The following is an 18,166-nucleotide window of genomic DNA, read 5'->3' as shown; positions in this document are numbered from 1 at the left end:
TAGACACTGTGAATATGCACAGAGAAAGGGCTTCTACACTGGACTTTCTAAATAGGATGGCTTCCTGGAGGAAGAGGCATATGCTGAGCCAGATGAAGAGGCAGGCAATGCCTGCGTTCTAGGCAGGAGGAACAGGAGACACAGGGAACTCAAAGCACTCAAGAAGGCTGGAGCCCCCAAGAGGGAGCGTGAGGTGTGGCTGGAGAGAGAAGCAGGGCTGGATACCCAAAGGCGGTGTGTCACCCTGAGAAGTTTGAGATTTATCTTCCTGGCTACAGGCAAAGGGAGCGATGGAAGGGTCTAAAGCAGGTTTGCCATGTTGAGGAACCCACTCTCGCTGCAGGCAGAGGCCGTCTTGGAAGGCACGGCGCAGGAAGAAAATCTACGGCCGATCTGCCAACGTCGTGGAGGAAATGTGCGCATGGATTGGCGCTCCGCACGTGGGAGCTATCACCATAACTCACAGCTGAGGGAGGACGGCCAGGCAGACCCATCGGGGGCTTTGCAGTCTCTAATTGGGGTCGTTTCTGCCAACTTTCAGGAGGACAGGTTAAAAGAAGAAAACACCTTCCTACGCAGACGAGAGAGAGGAAAATAACCTGTTGGCTGGGCGTGGGGAGAGGCGACAAAGAGCAAGGGGCTCGCTCTGGTGCAGGATGAAGACAAATGGGCACCGAGTTCCGGAGAATACATCCTTTCACCGGAACACGTGCCTCTCCATCAGGGCCCCGAGCAGGCCTGTCAGGCGGGAGCAGCGCTTTTGTGCGCGCGCTGGCTGCGCTCCCCGTTGCCATGGCGATGGGGCCATAAGTCACGTCTGCGGCTGCTGCACAGAGGCGCGGTGATTTATGCCTGCCCGCCTGGGATTGTAAACTTTTTTTTAATGTTGAAAATCCGTCACAGGAAGGGAGGGCGGGGTGTCTCTGGCTCACTTTGGAGGAGCGAGTTGCTGTCAGACCTGCCACGATGGCGATGCTCCTCCTGGCCCCACAGCCCGGGCGCTGGCCCAGCCCGGCTCTGCAGAGCTCCCATTGGACCCCAGTGAGCAGGGTCCTCAAAGCCTGAGGCTGATGTTCATTCCTGGGGCCAGGGCACTGCCTTATTCTCGAGACCAATTCTTCATCCTGTCTCCCTGAGGCTAACTCTATGCATGCCAGCTTTTCTCTTCATGCTTCAATTTCTGGCTTAATAACTGGCACTCTATCCCAGGCATCTTCAGAACTGGGTCTCTAGGATGGTGCAATGGAATGAACGTGTGTCTGACATCAGACCTCCTGAGCCTCAATTTTCTCATCTGTTCAATGGGGCTAATATAACTTCATCTCAGGTAGGGCTTCTCAACCTTGGCACTATTGAAATTGGTGTTTGGACAATTCTTTATTGGAGGGGGTATACTGTGCATTGGAGGATATTTAGGAACATCCCTAGTCTCTATGCACCACATGTCAGTAACACTTCCCAGTTGTGGCCACCAAAAATGTTCCCAGAGCTTGCCAAATGTCCCCTAGGGGCAAAACCATCCCCCTTAAAGCCCATTTTACAGATGAGGGAAGTGAGGCTTTTCCTTTTGACTGATAGTACCTCAGCTTTCATGGGCAATCAAAAGCTTTTCCCCATGGAACCATGGACTTCCCCATGTCCTGTCATGCCTTCCAGATTCTGTGTTCACGCCACTGGACTGGACACCCTCACAGCTGACTCATCCATCCCTCAGCACCTGAGCAACCCCAGTGTGGGAATCAAGATCCACATCATGTACCCTCTCAGGCTGTTCCATTTCAATGTGGTTAACCCAGTCTTGTTGTACCTAGGAGGATGGTGGCTGGGCTGAAAGGTGCTCCAGAAGGGAGGAAGGAGGGACAGACGTGCTATGGAGCCATGATCTCTGCTCCAGGAACTCGGTACCTAGGATGCCTTCGAGGAGTCTGGCATGGCTTGCTGGGACAGGCTAGACGGCCATGCACGCTTCCCCCCAAACCATTCTCTCCTATTTTCTTATTATTTTCCCCTTTTTTATTGTGGTAACATATACATAACATAAAATATACTATCTTAACCATTTTTAAGTGTATAGTTCAGAGACATTAAGTACAGTCATATTGTTGTGCAACCATCACCAGCATCTATTTCCAGAACTTTTTCATCTTGTAAAACTGAAACTCTGAACCCATTAAACAATAACTCCATTCCCGTCTCCCCCAAGGCCCCAGAAACCACCATTCCATTTTGTGTCTCTATGATTTTTGACTACTCTAAGCACCCCATATAAGTGGAATTACACAGTATTTATATGTTTGTGAGTGGCTTATTTCATTTAGTATAATGGCCTCAAGGGTCATCCATGTTGTAGCATATCTCAGAATTCCCTTCCTTTTTAAGGCTGAATAATATTTCAGTGTATGTATATCCCACATTTTGTTTATCCATACAGCCGTCGGTACTGGAGTTGCTTTCACATTTTAGCTATTGTGAGTAGTGCTGCTATAAATCTCTTATTTCTTTTTGAACCGTCTTTGAGTCACACTCCATGACTCCATCATCATGCAATTACTGAGTGCTTACTGAATGCAAAGCCCTAAGAAGGGAAAGTGGACTCTCCAAAGACCATGATTCAGGATCCCTTCTGAAAAGGCAAGATTTAAAAAGAGCCTAATGAGGATTCCTACACAGCCCTAAGTCTGGGCTAAATCATTATAATATTGTAATAACATTAATAGCTAATATTTTTGTGCTAAACACATCATGCATCCACTTACTTGATTCTTGACAGCAATCCTATGCGGTAGGTGAAGTTATCTCTATTTTGCAAATGTGGAAACTGAGGCAGAGTAACTTGCCCACCCTCACCCAGATAGTGAGTGGCATGGCTGGGATTTGAGTCACGGCATCCAGAACTATAACCTGTGCTGCTAACAACTGGGCAATGCTGAGCTAGGAGTTTCAAAAGGCTGGCTTGCTTTGGAGTTTTTCTTCTCTCTCCGTCCTTTTTCCTTTCGCTATTCCTTTTCCTCCTCTGCCAATTCTAGGTGATCTCATAGTTCTACTGACCCAGGATTTGTTCCCTCTCTGAAATATCCAAGGATGCCCATTCTATCCAAACCTTGCACCCTCCATGAGGGCCCTCTGCCTTCTACAGGTTCAAGGAGACAGAAGATGGAGCTCAGTGGTCCACTGGCCTGAAATAAACCAACAGGAGAGAAGCCAGCTCCCCACCCTCTCCTTCCCAAAGAATGTGCATGTACTTTGAAGGAGGCCCCTTGGGACCAGAATCCCTCTTTCCCTGATGTCTGGTTTCACTTGCGTAGCCTCTGCACCTCAGTGGACTAACATGGTACTACCTGAATTGTGTCTCAAGGACTGTTGGTCCTGAGCCTGCACCTAGTTAAATAGTGTCCTGGAGACTGTAGTGTGCAGACTTCAATTCCTAAAGATTCATGACTTCATTAACATATTAACGTCCTTGGGAAAGCTGCCACCAAGGAAATCAATGTAGTAACTTCATTTATAATAGGATTTCTCAAACCTTTCAAATTAAGGAACCCTCTTATTTTATTTTATTACGTTTACTAACCCCAAAGTACTGGTGTTATATGGAACCATTCTGAGACAATACGGATTTTTATAATACAATACAACGAAAGCTGCGAGGCAGGACGTTTTGATGGGGCTTTTTGATGCTAAGGATATTTACATGCAAGGGGACTGAGTGATGTTGAGAGATAGCGTAAAGGTATTTGTTGAGCAATTTATTGGTAATATCAAACTATCTTCATGACTATGCCAACATAGCCACATCAAACTGGCATCATCGAAATGCTCTGTATCCTTTCTCTGAGCTGGTTACTGTGCCTAGAACTGGGAATGCAGAGATGCTTAAGATTTGATCCTTGACCTCCAGGAACACATCGATTCCGGGGCGGGGGCAGGGTGAGGGTACTCATCTACAGTTAACTATGATGCAAGGCAATGTGCTATCCTATAATCGAGGAAGAGAGATTTTAGCAGCATGAACAAAGCAACAAGGGGGCTATGATTCTGGTGGATGGAAGGAGGGTAAGTTCAGGAAAGGTTGCTTACAGGATATGACACTTCTGCAAGACTATGATGGATGAGGGATACTGTGCCAGGTACACAGGGGACTGGGTGAGTATTAGGACGTTTCAAGCAGAGGGACAGCACTGGCAAAGGCAAAGAGATAGGAAAGTGTATGACGTTTTGAGGAGATGGCAAATGAGGGCATGGTGGAAAACAAGATCACAGAGAGGGTGGAGCCAGAAGTGCTCAAGTGTGTCAGGTGAAGTGGTTTGGATTTTTATTCTGAGGCAGTGGGGTCTGGCGGGGAGGGGGTTCTAAATTGTTTCAGCAGGAGAGAAGCATGGCCCAATCTGTACAGAGGTTGGATTGGGCATATGCATGGGGATGGGCTGGAGACGAAAGCAGTGAGACTCTTGAGGAGGGTCTGAGCCTGGGAGTGTCAGACAAGATGGAAAGGTGGGGCACTTGGAGGATATCTTTAAGGTAGGATGGAAAGGCATGGAATTTACCCTGGATCTCTTCCATTTGCTCCTCAACATCCACACTTGGCTCATCCTTACCCCGTTTTGTGCCTTCGGAGGCTACTTTGATGGACTGCTCCAATGTGCTCTCTTGCCTGGGTTCCCATTGGGTCAGCCAACGGGGGGCACCAGCAGAAGCTCAGGGGGGAGGTGCCTGAATGAGGTTGGGACATTTATTTCCCTGACTTCTTTCCTGTCGATGCCCCTTGACTAAAGGACATAGCTCCTGTCAAGCATCACGCTCCATGGAATTCTCTCTCCATGTTCTGATAACCTCACCCTCACCATGACCCACTGACACTAGCCACAGTGTACTGCATCTCCCTTTTCTAGAACTACTCCCCATCTTTGTGCATAGTCCCCTTTTAAGCCTCTCCCAGCTTGAGCATGCCATCCTGCTGGGACCCTCTTTGATACTGGTTTCCTTGGTTAGTGAGAGGAAAAGGAGTTAAGCCTAATATCAATATCCATTCATTAATCATTGAAATGTCCAAATCTTCTTTCTGACCAGACTGCTCTAGTGAGTATGTGAGTGTGAGTGTGTGTGTGTGTGTATGTGTGTCTGTGTTGGGTGCAAGGAGGATTAGTACTTATTTGACAGAGTAAGACACACTAAGGGAAACGTGTGGTCCTTCCTAGCCCCAACGAGTGCGTCTTAGAAGGCAAAATGATTGCTCATCTTGGCTTATCTTGGTGAACACTATCCCTGAAGTCCTGCTTGCATAATCTAAGGCCTGGCCTGGTTAGGTGGAAATACCACAGCGAGGATTTCTAAGGGAATACTGTGAGACCTTGGCAGGCAACACAGCAGGAGGCTCTGAGATACCTGTAGGTAGAGGGTGGATTCTATCCACTTAGAACCATCCATGTGATGGTGGGGGGCAGGAGGGGGATGGAAAAAATGATGCAGAAGGTCACTTCCAGTTTGCGAGCTTATAATTATTTAAACATGTCTTTAGAGCTCTAAGATGCAGTTCAAGGCCTCTGTAATGTGAGTAGTTTGTTTACAGCTTAAATTAGAGTGTTCCATTTTTAATACATTACAAGTGACACTGATAGTGCCAGACAGTATCTAGGAAGCACCTCTATGGAGGCCTCAACTCTGCCTCAAGCCAGAAATCTATTTCAGGAAACTTGTTGGTACCAGGATGAGATTATCCAAATATACCCTCTGAGATAACAGATAGATGGATAAAAACAGATAGATGGAGTAAGACAGCTCCATTTCTAATTCATCCTCAATCTCCCCATCCACAGGACTATCTTTCTCCTGCATCTCAGCAACCAAAAATCTCTCTTCATTTTACAGGAGAACACAATCATCAAGTCATCAGATGCAAACCGGAAGGACCTATAAATACCACCAAGTTCAGGGATGGCAAATACCTGACCCTTCTGTCACAACTCCCGTCTCATACTTAAGGCACGTATCATGAATTTATCGTGACACTTTTCCCAGCTGAGTCTGTCTGTAGCCTCAGAAATCTTCCCAACATAATATCCTAAGCAGCCTCAGCCCATTTATCTGAGTTAGCACATGAGATATCTGATATCTGCCATGTCTGATTTAGTCCAGACTCTAAGGTAGCTGGATAAACAGAAGCCCAGGGAGGATTTTGAAGACTTGGGTTGGAGCAGATGTTCATCTCATGGTCCCCCACTTCCTTCCATGGCTGTGTCTGTACTTTATGATCCTGCCCCCTAATCTCAGGTGATAAATCAAGAAGTTAGCTCCTAACCCGTGCCAGGCTGGTAAGATTCCTTCTCTAGGATTTTTCAAATTGCAACTCAAGAAAGAGAAGCATTCACTCTTTGGTGCTAAGAGCACGAATGTCTTGGGACTCATGATTATCACAACCCCTACCATGGGGGTGGGAGTGGGGAGGAAGTAGTTGTGCACTAGGAGAGAATGAAGCCATCACAGAATGATGAAGAGAGGAAAGACAGAATCCTAATGTCATGTAATTCCCTCAACTCCCCTCATCCCTGTGGCTTAGCTGATCTCTTACTTTCCCCACGGCACCCTTCCAATACACTTGTCATTAAGCTAACTTAAATTGGGTTTCTGTCTCCTGAAACCAAAAATATCTTGCCTGATGATGAGCAGAAAGGATTTCCATGCAGCAAGGAGGGAGACAAGGTGACATGATGGATGGAGTAAGGGTCTTGAGATCAGAAGCCTTGTGTTCAGATTCTAACTCATTCTCTTACCAGCTGTGCTGCTTAAGGTCTTAGAATGCCAGCTTCCTCACCTGTGTGATGGAGGATAAAAATAGCCTCGACTTCGGAAGATGGCTGTAAGGATCACATAAGAGAAGCCGCGTGGAAGGCCTCTGCCCAGTAAGGCGTGCCTCAAATGCCATTTATCTCTGTCTTCAGTGGGGAGTCAGGTCTCAAACCCAGGTATCCTGACCCCCAGCCCAGCATGCTTGCCAAAATATCATACGTTCATGTCTCTCTCTCCTTTTTTCATCTGAAGAGCTGCAGTCCCATTTCAACATAAGTCCCATTTGAAAAGTGTTTAACTTCTAATGTATATAACAAGCCATTTCTCAGTTTCACTGTATCTGCAAAGCCTTATATAATTCAACATCAAATATTTATTATTACATTTATTAAAGTTTTAATAATTTAGCATCTCCTGCATGTAAGAGAGAAGCTTAGCTAACTGGTTCCCCTTTATCCAACCTGGGTCACTTCAATATTTATATTCCAAAGTCTCCATTTGAGTTTCATTTAGCAGAGGCTGTGTTGTGGGCCCTCCGCCTGAGCTGACAGTTGGTGCGTGCTGCAGCCTCCCCAGTGGCCAAGACTAACAAAAACCTGGTGCTGAACGGTGTTTGAAGAGATTTACCGAGCCTGGGCAGAAACTCATCCTAATAGATTTTACTTTTATTACGATCGCTAAACTAAAATGGGGGGAAATATATGTCTCCAGGCTCACTGGCTGAATGACAGGCAGTGAGGCTGTGAAGAGATGTGGATGTAGAGTAGATCTACTGGGTGGGGAGTGTGGAGGTCTTTATAGTAATGTTTCTCACAGGGGTTACATTCTCCTAAAAGAAGGGAGGGACATGGTGGTACAGGACAAATTACAATGCCCAAATTCCATAAACCCAGCTGTGAGTGCCAGACAGACTCTCTATGGCCCCCAAATTGTCTACCTTTCCCCATTTAATATTTCACCTCCCACTAGCATGGAATGGACTTCCATACACACTCAGTAGACTAAATGGTCAACAAAGATAAAGACAGAAAATCTGATGAGCCCACCCCCAATCTTACAGAGAATCCCTCTGCATCAACAATAGCCAACATTTACTGAGCACTCACCGAACTGCTTGAGTTCAAATCTTGATTCTGCCACTCACTACCCATAATATGCTGGGAAAATTAATTTTTTATGCCTCAGTTTCCTGATAATAATAGTAACTCCATCACTGAGTTGTGAGGAGTCAGAACTAATATGTGTAAAGTGCTTAGACAGGGCCTGGCACGACATAAGTGCTCAAGTGTTAGTCATTATTATTTATGACTATAGGGCTAAGAGTTTAAATGTGTCATCTCATTCAATTCTTAAAAACATCCAAAGACATAATAGCAATTATCATTCCCATTTACAGATAGGAAATTGAGGCTCAGAAAGTTTAAGTCATTTGTCCAAGGGCAGCTAGTGGGTGGTGGAGCTGGGATTTGAACTCAGGGTTTGACTCCAAAGCCCTCACCATTTCCTTTGCCCAATAGTCCTTTCTTCTATGTTTCAAGCAGGTAAGAAGTTTGCCTACTGAAGTTCTCTTGCCCTTTGGGAAAGACATGTCTGTGCGAGAAATTGGTGAGGAAGGGGGATGTGGGGGAAGCAGGATGGGGTTGAGATTCTATGTAATGAGGGCTGAAGAAGCCCACCTCTGTGTCAACATCCCCACTGGGATGCGCTTCTAGGTTGCCTACCATGAGTACGCACACATATCCATACACACAGTCATTAATAAAATCTGCTGAGGTCATAGGGAAGGCAAAGGCAAGAAGTCCGAGTTGTACTCACCTCCAATAGGAGGGTGGCATCTTGAATCTTAAACAATACAAAGCCTGCATCAAGGGATGTCCCTCTAGACTCTGCTGCCTGTGGCCTTCCCATGCAAGTGCCCCAGGGTAATGTATCCCCTGACTTGTGCCTTGTCCTAGCCTCACTCCTGCCTACCCCACACAATCTGATGTCCTGCTGCTCTTATCCTCCTTTGCCTCTGCTCTTGATGCCTAAAGTGATGGAGAGGAAGGATGTGCCATCCCTTCTCTGTACACTTCTGTAGCGTGAACCACATCTTTTATCAGCTGATCCCACTGCATCATATGGTTACTTCCTGATGTGTACTATAATACCTACTAAAACTTCTAAACCATCCACTCATTGAACATCAATCGCATGGAAGGTGCTGTACTAGTCACTCTATATACATTATCCAATCCTAACAACCATCTGAGGGAAACACAACAATGTCTATCTTCCAGGTTTGGAAATGGAGACTCAGAGAAGCAAAGTTACTTGACCAAAGGAGTTCAGGTTGCAAATTGTGGCACCAGGATTCATATCCAGGTCTGCACGATTCCAAGCCTACATTCTCTGTCCTACCCCTTCTTTGCTCTCTGGTCTTTATATGTCTAAAATCAGCACAGTCTCCATCACCCAGGGAAGTACCTAGAGAGCTTCTGTTGAGGATCTCACCTTAAGATGGATGGCCCACATTTCCAGAACATGCTATATCTGACTAGAGGTACTGCCTGGGCAAAAGCCAGATGCTAGTTTCTGGAGCATTCACACAGGCGCATCTTCTGGGGTCCCTTGGAGCTGTTTATACACTATCCTCAAGTGCCCTCAGAGTCTTTTCTGACTGTGGCGGGCAGGTGGTCCACAGCTGAGGAAAGAGAGGGAAGTGGGAGCAAAGAGCAAGCATGTTCTATTTCCTCTCCTCTTCTCACTGCATCCTCTGGCACGCGCCCCTTGGCACTACACACCAGACACACTGAACTGGAAGTTCTCTCATCAGGCATGCCACTTCAAGACCACACGCCTTGTCCATGGAGAGAGCATCTATGGTTTTTTTGTCCAATATCCATTTGCTGCCTGTCCTGACTTCCCTCTGGGGAACTATCCTGCCTGTAATCTCAATCCACATGGTAAAGGTCCCCCCACGCTTGCTGGTTTCAACATTGGGTCAGTGACCCAGGTCTGGCTAATTAGAGCTCTTTGCCCCCTTAAGGCACTGATTTGGGATATTGGCAAATGTCCCCAGATAGGCCAATCAGAGGCATCATAGCCTAGAGATGAGGAGCATGGAGTCAGGAGTCAGATTCTCAGAATTCAAATCCTGGTTCAGCTGCTTACTGGCTGTGTGACCTTGGGCAAGTTACATAACCTCTTTGTGCCTCAGTTTCCTCATGCATTAAATGAGGCTAATAATGGATGAAGAATAAATGAGCTCATTTCAGTAAAACACTTGGAAAACTTCTCTCTTATAAGGGCACGGATTATGGTACTTTGGGCCCATCCAGATAATCTAGGATAATCAACCTATCTTAAGATTCTCAACTTAATCACATCTGCAAAGACCCTTTTTCCAAGTAAGGTAATGTTTACAGGTTCTAGAAACTGATACCTTTGGGGGTCATTATCAGTCTACCACTGATGGAGTCTGAGAATCTGCCTTTCTAACAAGTTCCCAGGTGCTAATGCTACATCTAAGGACCACACTTTGAGAACCAGTGACCTAGTGACTTCCTGCTAATATTTCACCATTTGGCTCAGAGGTCATCTCTTCTGTAAGGCCGTCCCTTTAATCCCAAGGCAAGTTTAATCACCTCCTCCCTCGTGTCCTTTGTCTGCTTTGAACTTTCCCTCTGTCCTCTTCAACTGTCACATAGTACAACATCTTTTTGTTTGCAATTTTGTCTCCTTTAATGCACTGAGATTTTCGTCTTAACATTTTTATACCTCCATTACTTAACCTGGCATATAGTAGGTGTTCAATAAATTCTTAACGCTTGGAATTGAAAGGCCAAAAGAACAAGGAACATTTTTAATTCTATGCAGAACTAATCCAATGTGAAAACTCTCACCAAGTGAGCAATGCTAGCTTGCACCCTGATATCCCATTATTCTTCCGAAATTGTGCAGGAATTAACAGTATTCCACCATTTCATTTTCATTGATTTGAGATCATAGAAAAATCACTGAGGGGCTCCAAAAGCTGGGCTTTGTGGATGATGATTATTCCAACTATAATAGCTCTTCTCAGATCTCTCTTATAAGAAGAACCAGCCCTAGGTGAAATCGTGAAAAAGGCCCAGGGTGTAGCAATAAGTGTTGTTTGCCATGCTTCTCTCTCCACGAGTATCTTTTATTTCGTCTCTCAAGTCAGTCTCTTATTCCATGCCCCTTGCTACATCATGAGATTCCTGGAAGCAGAGGTGAGCCTTATTCATCTCTGTGTTCCTATGGTTCCTGGCACAGAACCTGGCACATAGGAGGGGCCCAGCGAAGGTTTTCAGAATTGAAAGGACTCTGTATGCAATGTAACTAGAGCTGCCTCCTCCACCTTTGTAGCTGACATCATTAGTGTCTCGAATGCTAAAAATCTCATTTCCAGCAGCCTCCTGCTGGGATAGGCTGGAGAATGAAGCTGTCCAGGGGGACTTCTCCTCTTTGGCCCTTCACCTCTCAGATTTGAAAGCTTTCCCTCCCGACTTGGATTCCACGCAGCCAAATTCTATCCACAATCCAAGGTTAATTGCTAATTTTCTCTCTCCTGCAGATACTTTCCTAATTCCTTTGGTCAGGAATTTTTTTCTTCCTTTTTCACGACCCCAGTGCACTCTATGTGTACTGCACATATGCCCCTTTATTCATTCTGAAAATATTTCCATGTACATAAAGCCACCAGACTTACCACACTGCATTAGAGATTACAAATTCATCTAAGTCTTCTCCAAACCCCGTGACAAAGGGATTAACGTGAGCTCTCAATACTAAGACACCATTGATTTTAAGAGGCATCATAGATTGGATGTAGCTTTTCAACAAAAGAAAAAATTAAAAAGAGACAGAGAAAAACAATATGCTACAATAAGAACAAACATAATACCTAGTGCTTCTAGAGAATTCACCATATGCCAAACTCAGTGCTTTACAATGTATTACGCCATTTAATTCTCACCATTCTCTTATATGGCATAGTCTTATATCTGCATTATCCACAAGGAGGAACAGAGCTACAGAAAAGCTCATGTAATATACAGGCAGTGGAACTGGGATTTGAACTCAGGCAATTCAGTTGGGCTCCATAGTATATGCTTTTAAAAAATGAACTACTTGGGGCTGGACTGGTGGTGTAGTGGTTAAGTTCGCGCACTCCACTTCGGTAGCCTGGGGTTCACGAGTTCGGATCCCAGGCCTGGACCTATGCCCCACTCTTCAAGCCATGCTGTGGCAGGCGACCCACATGTAAAGTAGAGGAAGATGGGCACAGATATTAGCCCAAGGCCAATCTTCCTCAGCAAAAAGAAGAGGATTGGCAACAGATGTTAGCTCAGGGCTAATCTTCCTCACACACACAAAAAAGAATTATCTTACATAATAAGCATTATGTTTAATCAAAATATAGCATACATATAGCAAAGTGTGTAAATCATATCTGTACAGCTTGAAGAATTTTCACAGATTGAAAACATCCATGTAACCACCACCTAGATTAAAAAATCAAATATTATCAGCAACACATAAACCCCGCCATGCTTCCCCCGAGTCATTGCCCTCTCTGTCACCCAAACGTAATTCCTATCCTTTCGTCTAACATCATGGATTAGCTTTTACTGTTTTTGATCTTTATATAAACACATATATTCCTTTGTGTGGTTTGTGTCTTCTGTAATTTAATATTATATTTGTGAGATGCATCAATGGTGATGTGTGTGGTTGTTGTGTTCATTAATATTCATCATTAATAGTATTCCATTGTATGATTATTCTGTAATTAATTTGTCTACTTTTTTGTTGTTGATGGGCATTTTTCCTAGCTTTTTGGCAGTACAAACAAATACTACTATTAGTATTCTTGATTGTATTATCTGTGGGAGAGATACATATGTTTCTGTTAGGTATATTATTAGGGGTAGAATTAATGGGTTATACCATATGTGGGCATTCAGTCACAACTTTAATAGATACTGCCCAACAGATTTACAAATTGGTCATGGTAACTTACATCCCCCCTATAAAGACATGAGAGTTTCAATTGTTCCATATCCACCAACATTTGGTACCATCAGCTGTTTTTAATTTAGCCACCCAGGTGGGTAGAGACTGTATGGTTGACTGCTAAATTGTTCTGCCTTCCACAGTGTGAGATTACATATTTCCCTAATAATTTGTCACAGACTAAAAAACAAACAAACAAATAAAAAAATCAATGGGCAAAGCACCTTTAAGTTTTCTTTCCAATTCTACTGGAATGCTTATCTTTTTCTTTCTGACTCTGCTTTTCCACACAGTCTTTCCTCTAATCTCTCTGTTGTAACTCTATGGCATATTATTGGCTATCTATAATTGTGATCTATTATTTATTAATTTCTAACATATCATCTGACTGGAACTTATTAATTCTTTAAACACCCATGATACGCTTGCCTGGGCAACGTCATGTCAAACAAAGTTTATTAGTGCAGCTTGGAAAACCCAACCTACATAGCACGGATTCTTTTGAATGGGGATGATTACAATCTTTTATCCACCCTTCAGAGAAACCAATGGGCTTGTGTGAGGTAAGATGAAGGGAAGACTTAAAAGACTGTCTGCAATTGCTCCAGGCCCAGACAAAGACATGTGGGCACCCCACGCAGGATAATAATTTAGTGCCCTAATCAAATCCATATTCTTCAAATATTTGTACAACTTTTCTTTAAAGAAAAGCTTAGTGGTTTCTGGAGAAAGAGTTGAGAAGGAGAATCCATAGCTGCAGAATATCATCCTCTCTCCCATCCTGGGCAACTCTGCTCTAGTCCCACCTTGGTGAAAGTGCACCCTCCATGTCACCAGGCACAGCATTCTTAGCAGGAGATCAGAAGCATCTAATTATTATTGGCTCATGTTCCTTGAAGGTCTCACCTCTTTCAACTTATTGCAGTATTCCTTCCAATTACATACTATACTCTCCCTGAAATGCATGCTAGTACTTATACTTTTCTTATTATTTTTTTTTTTTTTCTAAAGATGTTTTAGAATCTCTGAGGGTTCATATTCTGGGCCTTTTCTTGGTTGCCTTGCTATTTAATGTAATTCGAATTGGAGAAGAAAAGACAACTGAGTCACCCTGTAGATCACAGTCATTTTTAACAGCATGACATAGTACACAACCTTCCCAGCTATGCCCTCCCCACCATCACCAGTTTCCCCTCGAACTCTACTGTAGTGGGAATTCAATTCATCTAAAATTGGTGTAACGTAACGTTAGGAGTATATTAGGTGCCAGTGTTTACATATCTTATTTAATCATTACAACAACTCTTAGGAGGTTTTTAAATGAAATAGTTAAGAACATGGGTTCTGGAGCTGGAGAGACCATGGGTTGAAGCTTGGCTCCATCACTTACTAGTGAAGGCCTCACCTTTATATCTCAGATTTTTTTTTATCTGTAAAATGAAAATAAAATTAGCATCACTTTATGGAGTTGATGTAAGAGTATAATGAGATAAGGTTTGTAAAGTATTTGGCATGTAGGAAAATCAATGGAAATGAGTTATTATTATTATTATTATGCTCTGTGAGGAAGGCACAGTTATTATCCCCATTTTGCAAAGAAATGGAAAGTGAGCAAGTTGAATTTGGCCAGGATCACCTAGCTCACAATGGCAGAGAAGGGATTCTAACCCAGACCTGTTTGTTTCCAGAGTGAGTGCTACCATCAGCCAGTCTGACTGCTGACTTCACTGACGTCACAAATTCAATGTTAATACTATAGAACTCTAGCAGAGACCTTTTTTCAGTTTATTTCGGTCAAGGTCATTAGGTCCCTTTGAGAATAGTCCTTCAACCAGACGGTCTTTGCTCCATCTTTAAAATATGTAATGCAGAGAAACCTTGGCACATGCTTTACTAAAGTCTCATCTACTTCAAGTCTATCAAAAATGGAAAGAATGGTAATGTGCCATGAATCAATTTGTGTGTGCATGAAACCATCTTAGTTTTGAGTAATTACCACTTCATTTCCTAAATGTCATCCCTTTAATAATGCATTCTTCCACAAAACTACTTCCTTGTGGAAATATTAGTACCCTGAAAAATCATGTTAGGTTTATCTTTCCATGAAAAGTTGAGAAGGTGAGAATAAACAAATTGCAAAGCAGGAGAGCTGGGTTCTAGGAGCTTCCTATCAAGGAATGCCATGGACATACTGATAATATCTTCATGGAGAATGACCCAAAGCCAGCTATGTAGTCACTGAATAGCAATCACTGGGAGTAGAGGGGTGGGGCATGACTCAAAGTTCCAGTTCAGGAGCCAATAAGCCGTGGACAAGCCAGTTTCAAAAGTAAAATCAGAGTCCACTTTTGGTAATGTTTCCCCTAGTCAAATTGGGAGGAGAAAAAAAAAAAAAAAAAAAAAAACCTTCCACTAGAAAGCTCCAGAATAGTGCTAGGATCAGACCTAAATCCACTGGTTTAATTAAATCAATAAACATTTAGTAGATGTCCAATACATATTAGGAACTGGAGATTAAAAAGCTAAATAAGTTATTTTCTTTGACCTTGAGAAGTTCGCCACAAAATAGGACAGAATGATATGTAAGCAACTAATTAGAACACAGTAGAGTCAGTCTATAATGAAGTTAACTACAAGGTGTAAAACGTGTAAGGAAAGATGTAGTCTCCATCCTTTCACAAGTCAAGAAGGAATAAATTTGACCTGGACATTTAGAACCTATGGATTAGCCCACAATCAGTTCCCAGTACCAGAGTCACAATAGAAAGCATCTCATTCTCCAATCTTTCATTTTCACGATTCTCTAATATACTATTAAGTAATGGTCTTTTATAACATCATTAATGATCCCATGATGAGCCAGATAATGCGTTAGCCTCTCTCATATTTTATATAAACCCAAAAGGAATGTAATAATGCTGAAATATAAGGCATTAAGGCTCGCCAAGGGCAGACATTTTTAGGAATGTGGAGCATGGCGCATATTTGACAGTGTTCTTTACATCATCTAATAGGCAGCTGCCTACTTCCACAATATGAAGAGCACTTCTTCCCAGGAGTTCCTCTCATCCTGAAACAGAAGAGCTTCCATTGCTCCAAGAAGTCCTTGGTACAGGATACTGGAGATGGCTTCCCTACCTGACATCCGCAGGGTCTTCCGTGACGAGCACATCGGTCTTGCAACTGGCCAGGGGGTTGATGGACAGCTCCACGGGCGGAACCACAAAGCTTTTGCTGACAGGAAGCCAGAGTCCTTGGCCCAAGCTGAAAGTAGACCTGCAATGTAAGAGTTTCCATTGGGGAACTCCCTGGGAAGCAGAATAAAAATAGAAAAAAGGGGCCCCCTCCTTCCATCCCTTCTAAGACTCTTTCTCACTTCTCTACGCAACTGAATACCGTTGCATTCTCCAAGGCACAATTTTGGCCAACTTTGCCCAGACTCGGATCGTCATTTCTTAAATCTGTTAATCATTTAGCCCATGCATCACTTTGTATTGCTAGCTTTCTTTTCTTGAGTACAGGTCCTGACTCTCAATAAACAGTTGGCTCTGTGAGGACTGGGACTATTTCAGCTCTGCTTTCCCAAGCAGTCTTGTTAGCCAGCATGAGTTCCATAAGCAACTGCTAAGTCAGCAGGGGCAGTCTGCACAAAGGTTAAGAGCATGGACTCTGAATCAGTTTGAACCAAAATCTGATTCCCACTTCTGCCACTTAATTTGCTGTATGTCTTTATCAGCTTAAGTATTGAAGTTTCATATGAGATTTCACAGAGGTGGCGGGAAGAGATTCTATGGCTACAGAATATTTTTAAACCACTGGACTAGGTAATCAGTAATGTCTCCTCCAGTTCAAATATCTGAGTCTGTAAGTCTAGATGCCAGACAAATGGCAATTATATTCCCTTAGCAACCTGGGCCATGATGGTACATTCGTACCAATGAGAGTTTCTCTGCACTCACTGCAGCCTACAGGTTCACAGGCTTGATCAACTAAGGATGCATGACTTCGCCTCCCTATCAGACCCTTCTCCATTCCCCAGCATCACACCCCAACAGGATTGTCAACTCACCTGAGAATCTTTTCAGGGGCTTGCTCCCCTGTCACCAGGTCATAGCCCCTCTCAAGTGTAGTGTAAGGCCAAGGTCTGTGGGAAGAACAAAACAAGGGAAAGAAAAGGGGATAGGAGATGATATTAGACAGAAGCAAGTGAGATTCATATGTGGACACTGCTTAAGAGGAGCTTTACAAACAACCCAATTTTGCAGAAGTAATTATTGGGCAAGACCATTTACATTATAAAAGAATGTCTCCACTTCACAGAAGCACTCAGCAATTTAAAGTGTGCTTGTTCATTTTGGAGTTTATGGACAAAAACCTGATTCTCTTTCTTTATCAGTCCACTTATGGAAATTTCATTGATTACTTACAGTTTGAGAGACTAAGGTAAACTTCAGTCTTTGTTCTCTAGAAGATTCATCAGTCATGTATCTTTAATACTAAAATGTGACTCATTGGGAAATAGGATTCACTTCCCATCAGATTTTGCAGGAACACAACTGTTGCAGAGAAAGAGAGCTCTTTGTGGAGGGATTTGGGGCCTCTGGAAACAGAACAGAGGAGGTGGGGATGGTCCTCCACTGTCCCTGCCTGGATATCCTTTGCCACTCACCCTTCACTCTGTCCCCAGTCACTGCGCACACACAGGTGTCTGTGAACCGGGTCGGGGGCGTAGCCTTCGTGACAGCTGCACTCTCCTGTAAGCAAAAAGAGAAAAGAGTCTTGTGAAATGCTGCCTGCCCAAAAGAGGCTTCTCCTCTGGTTTCCTTGTTTTCTTAGAAAATAAAGTGAGCTGCTTAGTTTTAAAAAAGGCCCATGGATTGAGGGTGTTCTGGTCTACCTGCCACTGTGGTTAATAGTTTATTCATTTGTTCACTCACTTACTGATCCATTCAACAAGTCCTGACCACACTCCCTGCCAAGTTCTCTGCTTGGCACTGGGGATGCAGAGATCAACGGTGGAACCCAGATGCTGAAGGAGCTTATGGCTTAATGATGGAAATTATGATAAAGTACATTTGCACTAAGTGTAATCAGAAAAGTGAATTCTCCTCATCTGAATAAACAATTCATGCTCATCCATAAGCCCCAAATCAAATGCCACCTCCTCCAAGATACTTTTGATTTCCCCTTTTGGAAAGTTTGTTTTCATTTATCATTTCCAGATTTTATTTTGTTTTGTTGTTGTTGTCATTTATTTTAGTTGGTTTTCCTCTCCTCCCCTCCCCTTCTTTCCCCTCTTGTTCCCTTCCCTTCCATCTACCCATCCAACCATCCATCCATCCATCAATCCATCCATCCACCC

General features: G+C 43.6%; 1 protein-coding gene across 6 annotated transcripts in view; it reads right to left on the bottom strand.

Moving 5' to 3' along the window:
• The window catches only part of ASTN2 (astrotactin 2), an 841,205-nt gene that overhangs the window by 426,767 nt on the left and 396,272 nt on the right, over window positions 1–18,166 (bottom strand). For 5 of the 6 annotated variants that reach the window (XM_087419200.1, XM_087419203.1, XM_087419202.1 and 2 more), the window contains 3 exons: window positions 17,474–17,558; window positions 16,874–16,948; window positions 15,943–16,080 (listed from right to left, as the gene is read on the bottom strand). In XM_087419200.1, coding sequence (XP_087275326.1) covers window positions 15,943–16,080; window positions 16,874–16,948; window positions 17,474–17,558 — 298 coding nt within the window. The remainder of the gene's footprint in view (window positions 1–15,942; window positions 16,081–16,873; window positions 16,949–17,473; window positions 17,559–18,166) is intronic. The other variant, XM_087419201.1, reaches the window with a different exon arrangement.

The sequence above is a fragment of the Ceratotherium simum genome, chromosome 29 (assembly GCF_057802395.1).
Source record: "Ceratotherium simum simum isolate JZ-2026a chromosome 29, ASM5780239v1, whole genome shotgun sequence".
Taxonomy (NCBI): Eukaryota; Metazoa; Chordata; class Mammalia; order Perissodactyla; family Rhinocerotidae; genus Ceratotherium; species Ceratotherium simum.
The sequence above is the reverse complement of the archived record's forward strand: the minus strand, read 5'-3'. Positions and strand labels throughout refer to the sequence as shown.